The sequence below is a fragment of the Gavialis gangeticus genome, unplaced genomic scaffold (assembly GCF_001723915.1).
Source record: "Gavialis gangeticus isolate Ggan-Ray unplaced genomic scaffold, GavGan_comp1, whole genome shotgun sequence".
Taxonomy (NCBI): Eukaryota; Metazoa; Chordata; order Crocodylia; family Gavialidae; genus Gavialis; species Gavialis gangeticus.
In genome coordinates this window covers 19038131-19050183 of record NW_017729014.1, presented here as the reverse complement: position 1 = coordinate 19050183, position 12053 = coordinate 19038131, and the positions used below count along the sequence as shown (strand labels likewise).

Here is a 12053-nt window from a genome sequence, read left to right as displayed (position 1 = left end):
GCAAAGAGGACGGAGCTGGGCTGTTCTCAGTGGGGGCAGATGATGAACAAGGAGCAATGGGCTCACGCTGCAGCAAGGCAAGCTGAGGTCGGATATTAGCAAGAACTCTCCCGAGGAGGGTAAGCGGAGCACCACAGCAGGCGGCGGGCCCTCCCTCCCCGGAGGCTGTGAAGACGCGGGCAAGCAAAGCCTGGGCCCGGCCCTGCCCGGGTGACCCCAGGTCCCTGCCGCCCTCTCGCGGACGCAGCAAGGAGCCGGGGCCCGGACTCACCGACTCGGCGGCCGCTTCCTGCTCGTCCACCGCCAGGGCCCACGAGTCGGTGGCCATGGTCCGGACTGGCAGCGCGGCGGGCGCCTCACTCCGGCTCGGCACCACTCCCGCAATGGCGCCGGGTGGCGGTACTGCGCATGTGCGACCGCTCCGTGTCCGCCGCGTCCGGGCGGGAACCGGCGCCGCGGCGCTTGCGTTCCGGGCGCTGGCCGGACGCTTTCCCCCAGGACACCGGTGTGTGCCCCACTCAGGAGGGAAGAGACCCAGGGGTTGCTGCCCAGTCCCCAAAGGAGCCTGCACATCCATGCTTTTCTGCTCTGCTTTGCTTCGTCATCCATGTCCGTGACCCAAAATCAGTGGCAATCAGTCCTTTGAGCTACCGCAGGTGCCCGCTGGATGCAGTCACGGGCTTAGGGGAGGGCATCGTAAAACTAAAACTTGATGCCACCGAATATTTAATATTGCACGAGGACGCTTTTGTTGCAGTTTAGTGGAGAGGCCAAAGCGAAACGCTCAGCCTCAAAGGGGCCCCGAATGACTCTTGCCCGGGGTCCCTGCAACCCTAAGGCCACGGCTGCTGGACTGGCCCTTCCCTCGGGTGGGAGTTTTGGTCGTTAAAACAAATGAGCGGCCAGGAACACGGGGAATCGAATTTAAATACAAGCAGGCGGATCAACAGCTAAGACAGGTGAATGGCTGTCAGATGTGGGTGCCACTACACGCCCGCCTGGAGGAGAAACGCTAGGAGAGGTCGAGAGGAAGAGCTGGCAGAAAGGGCACCCGGCAGGTTTAGAGATGATAGGCAAAGAGCCGAGTTCTGGGTGGTTTCCGAATCCGGCTTTTGTTCTTCTGTGCTTGCCTAGCGAGGGTTAACTTCAAGTGTCAGAAAATCTCTGTGCTTGGTCTGTTCAAAATGCGATCATTTTGAACAGACCAAGCTTAGGGATCAGCTTAGGGATCTTCATGTTTTCAAAGTAACCGCTCTCGTCTTGTCCAGACGTGGGCTTTTCTGCCGACCAGCTGGATTCTCAGCCTTCACAGTTTTCATTTTCAGATTATTCACCGCAGCCCTGAGGGCTAGGAGCTTACATATTTAATAAAAACGGAGATTGTCGCATTGTTCCCCAATTTAAGGAACTGAGGCTTTAAGAAAAGCATAAAATATGGTGCGATTTTGCCGTAGAATCACAAGATTTGGAAACCCTGAAGGGTTAGCTAGAGATCTCAGTGAAGAAAAAGAGCATAGAAAGGGATTGTAGGAATGCAGGGCTGGAAGAGACGTTGAGACATCGTGCAGTCTGTTCTGCTGCCCTGAGCCAGGATCAGGGATATCCAGAGCATCCCTGACAGATACTTGTCTAACCTCCAAGATGAGATGCACAGGAATGTGCGAGAAGAATCAGGAGGCTCCACAGAGATCTAGTGAATCACAGAGGAGGGAATGCCTGAATTGCTGTCCCCTTGTGCAATGTTAGTGCTGCCTTCGACCCCAGTTCTGTACTTGGGATCAGGGTCTTCCTTTCTTTCTACAGCAGGTGAGTATTGCTGTAATGAGTGAGACCTCCAGAATGCAGAAAATGATGCTGTATAGATATAATGGATGTATTCCTGTGTCAGAAGCTTTTATCCATCCAAGCTCTATACAGGTTTTTAAAAATAGAATGACAAGCCAGAGTCTAGCAGGGGAGGGGACTGATAATATATGAGGTCAAAGTCTTTTTAAGCTTTGCATTTGTGCAGTGGATGGCTAAAATCAGCCCTGAGGGATTGTCTTGGGGTGATGTTTGGAGTCTGCTGTAGACCCTCTGTGTTGAATCTGAGGATGGATAGAGAGTCTATAATGCTTTTAAAGTAATAGTTCTCAATCAGGGAGCTGTGGCACCCCTAGGGTGCCTTGAGATCCTTACAAGGAAGTCGCAGGGTGCCAGACAATGTTATCTGTGCAAACATGATTCGAAATAAATTGATAGAATTCAGATAGAAATTAGTGGTATTAAAATCATTCTGCCCTACAGTGGTCTTGAGTTTTGGCAACAGAATTATATTATTCTGTAGTCAAAAAAACGGGTTAAGAGCTGGCATTTTCTGAGGGGTGCCTCAAGTCTAAGCTTTCCTGCCATGGCAGAGGGTTGGACTTGATCTGCTCAGGTCCCTTCCGACCCTACAAACTATGAAACTATGAGAGGAGCCTGGAGTCTCAAAAGGTTGAGAACCACTGTTTGAGAGAGATAAATGGTGTCGGGAATTGTGTCATGATGAGAAAGTAACCTGCGAGATATAGACTGCTCAAAATAATGGTAAACTCTGGGTATTTCCAGATGTGACAGCTGACAGATTTCTTCACCAAACAGTCACTTAGCTAACAAGAGGTGATCCCATTTTGCACTTGATCTTGGGAAGCAGCAAGAACATTACTGAGAGAGGTACTAGTCAATCCCAGTGTGATTGAGCTGTCAGTGTGATAAGGCTGTGAAAAAAGCATGTAGGTTGTAGGGAGAAGAAACATTAATATCATTGTACAGGGCATGGATGGGGCAGCCCCTGGAATACGGTGCATCATTATGAGCACCCCTGTGCAAGAAAGACACATTTTCACTGGGATGAGGAGAGAAAACAGTCAGGGAAATGGAGATCCCATATAAGAGGAACTAAAAGAGCTTGGCTTTGTTTGCCTTAACAGAATAAAAGCAGAGAGAGGATGTGACTGCTCTCTCCCAACACATCATGAAAGTAAACACCAGGGCTGGAGAAGGGTTATTTCAGTTCAAGGGCAAAACTTGGGGAAGAAAATGGGCATAAGCTGGCCATGAATACATTTAGGTTGGAAGTTGGAAAGTTTCTAACCATTAGAGCTGGTCTGGAAGAGCATTCCCATGGGAGGAGTGGGGACAAAACCAGCACTGGTTTCAGATGAAGCTTGATTAGCGTGTGGAAGAAGTTATATGACCTGTGTGAGCAGGGGATGGGAGCTGATGACCCAGCAGGTGCCTTCCAGTCCTATGCTCCTGGAAGTGGGAGGGGAATGCTACAGAGAAAGTTTGGAGGCAAGGTGTGCACAGGTGGTGTTCACATTCACAGGGTATTAATCCCTGTGTACTCTGCAGGTGGGTCAGCCTCTGCAGGTGATTTCTATCAGGCTCTCCAGGGGTGTTCTTGGTGATGTTCCTTTCCAAGCTGGACTGACTACATGGTGGGGATCCACTTAGTTTGGCTTCTGAGCCAAGTGTGGAGAAGCTTCATCACTGTGGATTGGGTTCCCTGTTCTCTATCACTTCCCTCTGATTTCTCCCTTGGGTAGGTCTCTCCTGCTCTACACCAGCTAGCCATCTGCATCCACCAGACCTGCTCCTATTATTTGTACCCAAGGGAAAGCTCCAAGAAGCAAGAGCCAGGGTCTTTGTGGGGGAGTGCCTCTGGGGTGGCCAGAAATGCAGCCAACCCACAAATGACACTACCTTTACAGTGTTTTGCCAGATAAAGTGCATTGCTCAGACTTTCCCGTAATTGCGTGCTCTGAAATCTCCTTGCTTCAATTTCAGTGGACATCTTGGCCCCTTTTAGGCAGCAGTGCTGTGAAGGGTTGTCACGCAGTTGCTTCTTTTGTTAAAATCAATGTGACTGGTTCCTAAACAAAACCATTTAAAGTACAACTGGGCGATGGGCATGGAGTGTATGAGATCGGGACTTGGCGCATATCCATAGCCAACTTGCTGCTGCCAAACTCTTCATGGACTCCCTCCACCAGACCCCTCTGCGCTGGTACCCACCTCCCTGCATGCTCTGCTCCTTGGGGGCCTGCTTGCTTGCTTACCTTTGCTCTTCTACCCTCCACTTGCATGAAGGGCCGGGGGCTGCTTTTTCATCCCCACTGCCCTGTCAGTCTGAAACCTCCCTCCTCTGTCTGAGCCGCTGAATTCTGTTTCCACCTTGTCTGATCTCACTGATATCAGTGTGTCAGCAAAGGCTGAATTTAGCCCTTCAGCTGTTGTTCTTCAACCTTAATTTTCCTTCCAATCAATTCCAATCTAATTCTCTCCCTCCACCTTCCATTCTTTCTTTACTGTAACCTGGCTTGGGCGTGATGTGTGCTCTGCCCCTTGAAGTCAGCATTTCTGAGGATCACATCAGGCTCTAGTTCTTTAATGTTGCCTTTCATTCCTTCCATTTTTTACTTTCCCCTTCTCTGCCTGCTTAGGAGGTGCTGTCCTTAGTTCTATAAATTGCTCTCCGGGCTTTTGTTTGCCAGGCAATATTTGCTACTTGGTGTGATGAGAGCTCTGTAACAATTGAGTGCGTTGTTCTCTCACCCATTTTCCCCAGTCTAATTAAGTTTCCTCTCTTTAAGCGAACACTCCTGTGCTGTTGGCGCTTCTCAAGCTCTGCCCAGCTGCAAAATGAACTTGGGGGTCTTGCTATGTTATCTGTAGATGTGACATCACAGCCCTTTCCATGGCAACGCATTGCAGTTCCTGAGAGGGAGCCGACGAGCTGAGTGCAAGGAGATTTTTCAGTGGGAACCAAACAGTTTTAAAAGGTGAACAGCCAAAAGAGAGGCCAGCCAGTAAATAAATACATAAAATAATTCATCAAAGGAAGCCCAGAAAAAGACAGGGGTGCAGATGAGGCCTTCCCTTGGGAATGGGGAAGCTTCCTGTTTTGCTCCTGGAGCATGGTGGCTCCAGTCTCTTTGCAACCCCCTCCTCCTTTCACATGCAAAAAACCTCATCTCTCATTCCATTTCCCTCTGCCATTTGCATATTAATTCTGTTTCATCTCCAAAACCTATCAGTCATTTTAAAGGTAAAGGGCAAGGTTTTCACAAGACAAATGTAAAAGGTGCTAGAGATCTAAACATAGTGCCTTCCTTCAGATGGTTGCAGACTCTCGATTTGCATGAGATAGATTAATATTGTTAATTGGGGTTAATGTGGATATTAGAAATGAAGTGACTTGCTAGAGGGTCATTATGAGTGAGTCAGTGACAGATCTGGGATCGAAACCCGCGTTCTCAGTCCCTTGTGTTAACTACAGAGTTTGGGACAGGATTTAGGTGCATCATCAAAGATTGGTTTGAGTGGTCCATCAGGCGTCTGGGATTAGGGCACACAAGGGACTGATGTGGCTAGCAGCACATCAGACCTCTTTTGACTCCCTATCCCAGATGACTGAGCCCCAGTTTATCTGATTGGGGACAACATTCAGTGAATCCAGACTAAAACTCAAACTCCTGTCGCTAGATTTATACCAAGATTTGCTCTCTTGTAGAGACCTCACTCCTGTTAATTCCAACAGGAACTATGCATCTCAGCACTTGAGGTCATCTACTTTTCTGCCCTCTCAAATTGTTGCGTGAGCACTAGAAGCAGCAAACTGCTCTTCACCTTTGCAATGATTAAACCGTGCTATTCACAAGACACTGGCATGAAGGGAAAGTACACAGTGGCAGCCTCTGGCTTACTGGCATGGCTGCAATTATCTGATGGCCTGCCAACCTGTCAGCATGTCCTGGATCTGCAAAGGTGGGATGCACAGGTGTCACTGCTTATTCTGACCATATTGGGGTCCCATGAGACTAACTTTTCTCTTAATTCTTCTACATTGTTTCTCCAGTCTGAACCCTAAAAGTGAAGCAGTGCAGAGACGTGCAAAATTCACCCATCTAACAAAAACAAATAGACATACAAAAAACCTCAACAACAACAGCTCGTAAAACTCTTCAGGACTTCGAGGCTGCTACTGGGACTTGTTCCAAGAGGACAAAAGCTCTCAGCTGATAGATATTGTCACCCCTTGTTGAGATGCAAGTTTCTGCAGGCAAAGTTACAGTTGAAGCTGTTCTATGTGTTCTGTAGAGAGAGGATTTGGTAATGTGGCTTCTTGGCTTCTATGTATGGGACACACTTATATGCCCTGCCCCATTCAGGACATAAGGTAATATTTGCATATAAGTCTGATGCCCCCTTTAAATTCCACTTAAGCCTTCAAAAGGGAGACAGTGGTGCTAGAGGGGTGAATTTTGTTCTCACTGAGCAACACAACAAAAGGCACAACAGAATCAGAGCTGCAGAAAGCTTAACCCACTCTCCAAATGCTGGTTCTGTTGCCATGATTAACATTATGCATAACACCAGATTCCTGGTTCTGCATTCCCAGTATAAATATTTACAGCCAAAGAAAAAACAGAATCTCATCAGGCTTGTGAAGGAGAGAAGCAAAATAGTATCTAAAGTGAGTGAGAGAAAGAGAGAGATCTTTCCTAGGGAGGAGGAGTCCCAGAAGCAATTGTCAGTAAGCAAGTTTCCACATTAGCTCAGGTGGGCTTGCTAACAGTTTCAGAAAGACGCTTTTTCTCTTTTTCCCTTGTTCTTTTATGTATTTTCCCTTCAAGTGAATATATGCTTATGCAAACACCAGACCGCTATCCCTGGGCATTTGCCTTTGATCATGATTCACCATGGCAGCTGAGGATACAACTGTGAGTGGTCTTGTTGGCTTAAGTACCTGACTGGATCAGAGTCTTTAAGCCCATCACTGCAAGCATGTGGATCACCACTCCTAAAGCCATGCCTTCCAGGTGTGGTGATTCAGTGTTTAGCCTCCCTGCCTCAATGGTGGGGACAATTATTGCTAGCTGTTGTGGTTGTTTCTGTGACGTGGGCTCCCATATTGACTCTGAATTGCTTTGGGTCTCATCTTGCTTGTGGAAGTTTGGGTCAAAGCTGGTCTCTTATTATTTTTGCTGTGTCTAATGCAACGGTTTGTAGCACTATAAAATAACCTGTCAGCAGTCCAAGACTAGAACATCTGCATTATGGTCAAGCTAGAAAAGGCTGCTGATCAAAATTGCTGATTGTTTGTCTGTCCAGCAAGAGCCAGGTTTTTTTTTTTTTAATGCCCAAACCACACATTTTGCGTTTGGAGTACACAAGCAATGGGCACGTATAAGGCTTATACATGTAACACTGAAGCATGAGATAATTGAATAATCATTGGGCTGGAGGCCAGGAATGTCTGCATTTGAATTCTGTTATGCCACTGTGTGTCCTTGAGCCAGTTGCATTATCTTCCTGGGTCTCCATGTCCCCATCCATGAAACAGGGCTGGAAATACTTGCCTGTCCACAGGAAGGAAGAGCCAGGGCTTGATTTTTCAGGGGTATTGAACCCCCCCAGAGCTACTGTTTGGACCTGCTTAGGCAAGCACTGAGCTAAGATTTGAGCTCCCTGATGGTCTCTATTCCTTTCATTATTAACTCATCCTCCTGACTCATCTGACCTCTTCTGTACACCTTTTGCCTCCTGGCTACCTAAAGTGTAAATTCTCTGAGACAAACCTGTCTTCTTTGTTTTGCACACAGCAGCTAGTACAGGGTGGCCTTTGTCACTGATTAGAGTTTCTAGGCATGAGAGAAGTAGAAATAACAGCAGCAGCAAGCCCCAGATTGCAGTCAACATGAGCTACGAATGCCAAGCACTTCTGGAAATATGGACAGTAGTGTTTGCCCAGAGCTTGGGAAGTAAAGAGTGCTAAGTACCAAGGCTTACAAATGATGTAGTGAGTCGTGACATCCCTAATTGGGAAATGTTAGCTACAGGCTTATGAAACAAATGCAGTTACATACTGGATTTTGTACTCCAGGATAGTCAGTAGCAGGAACGGTGAATATACCTCCCCTTCCTCTGCCAGGTACCAGGTGATGTGCACTTTCCTGCTAATCACAGGGGGGGAAAGCAAACTGATTCAGAGCCAACCCTAGGGGGGTGTGGGGCCTGGGGCAAATCAGCCTGTGTGGAGTCCCCTTAATACTGCGCGGGTTGTGGTACCCCTGCAAGCGGGGTGTGTGTGGGGGGGTTTCCATTCTTCTGCAGTGCAGGGCTGAGACTACAGCTCCAGGTGGGCTTCGCAGGAGGGGCCACAGCCGCTCCACCTGGCTCTGCGGGGTGTCCAAAACACAGAGCCTGGGGCAGTCACCCCGATTTGCCCTACCCTAGGGACGGCCCTGCCGGTATCTCAGCCAAAGGGCCCAGCTTTTGTTCCAGGGAGCTCTCTCCTCCAGGGCACTCTGCTCAGGCTCAGGTTTCCCAACGTCACCTTCCTTGGGGCCGAGTCCCACAACAGTCTCACCCTCCAGACTGGGGATCTAGGCTGCAGTTCCTCTTTTGCAATCTTCTGTGCTTATCCCAGCAGGTCTGAGTTTAGTTCAGCACCTGCATTTCTGCTCTCTCTCAGGACAATGATGGTTAATGAGTGACTGGCCAGGTTTCACGCAGCTCAGGATATTTATTTAAGGATAAAAAACTGCAGGAAAAAATACAGTAAAATCATGAAGAGTCTACCCATGTGTTAAACTTGCCAGGCTTTAACCATTGCCTGGCTGGGATTTGGGCAGGGGCATCGGACAAGTTCCTCAGATCTTTTTTCCAGAGTCAGTATCAGTCTTACGTTCTTAGATCGTGCGAGAGATCCCTCTTCATTGTCAGCCTGGGCACCTTGCAAGGTTCTCAGTTCCCAATTTCACCTATTTCATCGCTGCCTTCTCTTCTAAATGGATGTACAATTTCCCCCAGTGAGGTGAGGCTTCTGAGGACTTAATTGCCTGAGGAGTTACATCAATCGTCCCCAGTCATCTTAGTTCTGCAGAAAAGTCTTGTAACTTCCCTCCAGCAGTAGACATATATAGCACTTGGAATGTGGATACAACTGTCTCTGAATGTTCCCCCTACCCAGAGTGTCTGACAAATCTCAGTGTTTCCATTCTTCCAAGGTCTCACATCTGTCACAGCCCCCATGTCAAATTCCACTCTGTTTTATAAATACATATGGCTTGGGTGCCGGATTTGTTGGTACGAATCCCAGTGATTTTCTTGTGACATATGTTAGTTTCTTTGTCGGAGCCAAAAAGCAAATGTTTAACAAGCATTTGTAGCATGTGATGTGGGCTCTCTCTGGGGATTATCTTACTTATCGAATAAGGAATGTAAACTCTCATGCTTCAGGGCGCAAGCAAGAATTGAGCTGATGGGGACTGGAAAGAAAACTTCCCCTGCGGGCAAGTAATTTCTTTACTGATAACTTTTGAGTTTCTTGCCTATTCCTCTGAAATTTTGGAACATGAGATTGTATTAGATGGACTGATCCATTATGGCCATTGCTGTCTTCCTATGGCATGGCCATAGTCAGATGCCTGGTATCTTGTTCTCCTCCAAGACAGGAGGCCCTAAAATCAGTAGAGACACAGAGTTATGGAAAACACAGAGCAAGCGAGAGGCATGATGACATTTCCCTAGAGATATGGTCCTGCCTGTGATAGAAGAGCTTGGACAGGGAGTCTGGTCCAGAAGAGCCCATGCAGTCACGTAGAGAGTGGGTATCAAAATGCAGTGACTGTCTCATGCTGATGTGATCAGGAAGATCTGTGTCTTCATGGTGGCATGACCAGCATCCTTTTACACGTGGAGGTTCTGAAGAACATCTCGTCTCACCGGCCAGTTGTTCCTACTCCATCCAGGAGAGCTCCTGCAAGGAGTGGGAAGAGGCCAATACAACCACAGGGGAACTGGAGAATCTAGTCTTGAAGCTAGTCTACCTTATGGTCTAACCCAAAGCCTTCTGTAGGCAACTGAAGGACTCCTATTGATGATAATGGATTTTGGATCAAGCCCTTCTACTTTTTTTTCTCCCCTGACTTCACAGAAAGTATTTCTGATTGACATGGGTATTAAGAGAGAATAATTAGGCCTTCTGAACATCCCTGCCACAGTTGAGAGTCTTCAGTCCTGAAGAACATTGAAGCAATATTCTCAGCGATATTAAATTTCCTTTCAACAGCCGCATTATTACCATTTATATTACTGAGGAGCCTGTTGGGCTCTGTGCTGTGCTAATACGCCGCAAGAGGCATTCCCTGCCCTGAAACATTAAACATTCGCCCCTTGGTTCTGACAGCAGGGGAAACAAAGGCATGGGGAGCTGAAGTGATAGGTCCAGGCTCACCCTGCCAATGAGTGGCAGAACTGGGAATAGAGTCCAGTTAGGGAGTCAGGCTGTCTCGCTCCTATTCCTGGCTCTGCCACTGGTCACCTGTGTGACCTTGGTCCACTCACTTCCTTTCTCAGTGCCTCTCAGGGCTAGTTAGAGAAGTTGGGCTGGAAGGGGCCTCTAGAGGTCATCTAGTCCAACCCTCTGCCTCAGGCAGGATCATTCCTATCCAAGCCAGCCCACAAAAAACACAGCCTCAACTCTACACAAGACAACCTTCAACCCTGACCCAATGCAGACCTAACACCCTAACCTGCCACAGGTGAAGCAGGGGGACTGCAGCCTTGGCCTGCCCTGCCAAGGCTTTCCTGGGATAGTTAAACCAGCAAAGCCATAATGGAAGTGCAGCTTATACTGGTAAGAGGCATTCCTCTGCTGTTGTGTCTAAATTGCTTTCCCAAATGACACAGGCTCGGACAGCAAAAAGCCACTTTTGCCACTGTAAGTTGCCTTTACATGGCGGGTTTTACAGGCGGCACTCTGTGGAAGAAGGTCATGGCTTTTCAACATCCCAGCTAACACACAGTTAGGGAAACACTGTGCAGTATAGACTTGACTTTACACTGTATGCACCTCAGGACAGCATCTAGCACAACAGGGCCCAGATCTAGATGGGGCCACTGGAGTCCTAATGTTTCTGCTTATGGATCTAATGGTGTCCTGTGTTTTGAGTGCTGAGACTCCTTCTTTGGGATACCCACTACAGCCGAAGTAAGGGGTTCTGGGGCCAGTTTGGATGTGAAAAAGTGGCTGCCATGCTTGGCTGAAAAGAAACAGGGGCACAGAGGATGAGATAAGACTATGTGGGCCTGCAGGAGGAGGAGTGAGTGAGTGAGTGGCAGCTCGCTAAGGGGAGAAGAGCACATCTTATTTTTGCATTGGGTACCAACAAGGGACTGTGGCAGTCTTGCAGGAGGCCAGTAGCGGTGGATGCAGCCGGTTTTGCAGGATTTAGGGCACTTCTATTGTAGAAAAACAAGGAAACCACAATAAAGAAATGTAAAATAAATGATTCCCCCTCTCTCCCCCAGCAATTGCTGTGAAAAATCTCCCCCTTGGGAGAGAAGTGACCGTGATTTTTGTTTGGATCCTGCACTCCCATTACGGGCTGCCCATAACTTCCCTTCCTCAAGGGCACTGTTTTTGTGCTATTACCTTGTCACCAGCCTGCTTTCTGTCTCAGACCTTGTCTCTCCACCTGGTGAGAGGGTCTATCAGAGGTGCCCACAGACACAAGACCTCTCGTTGTCCTCTCATCTATCCGCTCAGACGTGTACAGTCTGGGTCGAGAGAATGGCCATTTTGGACATGGAGACGTGTCGTCCCCCAGCTCCCTGCAGCTGCAGAGCCAAAGGCTCCCAAGCGAAGCAGAGAAGAATTATGCAAACTGAAGACTTGTGCCATCATGTCCTTAGGAGAAGGAGGGGGAGAGGGCGGGGGGGGGTAGAGAAAGACAGGGGTGAGAGTGATGATTGTGGTAGAAAATACCATGCAAAAATTACTAATTCTGCATTCAGGTCAGGATTTGAATAGTGTGCATGGAGTCAAACAGTGAACTATGGGGAAAAGGAGGAGGGAGGGAATCAAACAGCTGATCATCAATTTGAGCACCACCCAACAAGGGCACTAAATGAAGAAGAGTTCTTTCCTGTGGAGAAATAAAGTATTTGATCATGTAATTAAGGATGGTATCATAATACAGATGCAAAAGGAACCAAATTAAGGTAGCACATAGAGCATGCTA

At 48.0% G+C, this 12053-nt stretch overlaps 2 protein-coding genes across 2 annotated transcripts in view; one reads left to right on the top strand and one right to left on the bottom strand.

The window, feature by feature from the left end:
* LOC109293798 (ATP-dependent RNA helicase DDX19B) overlaps positions 1-401 on the bottom strand; it is a 29694-nt gene extending 29293 nt beyond the window's left edge. The window contains exon 1 of the mRNA XM_019511898.1: positions 272-401. Coding sequence (XP_019367443.1) covers positions 272-328 — 57 coding nt within the window. The 5' untranslated portion in view covers positions 329-401. The remainder of the gene's footprint in view (positions 1-271) is intronic.
* An 892-nt stretch (positions 402-1293) lies between these two features.
* Positions 1294-12053, top strand: part of VWA5B1 (von Willebrand factor A domain containing 5B1) — a 74007-nt gene continuing 63247 nt past the window's right edge. Inside the window, exon 1 of the mRNA XM_019511899.1 lies at positions 1294-1806. The gene's annotated coding sequence lies outside the window, so the exon portion shown is untranslated. The remainder of the gene's footprint in view (positions 1807-12053) is intronic.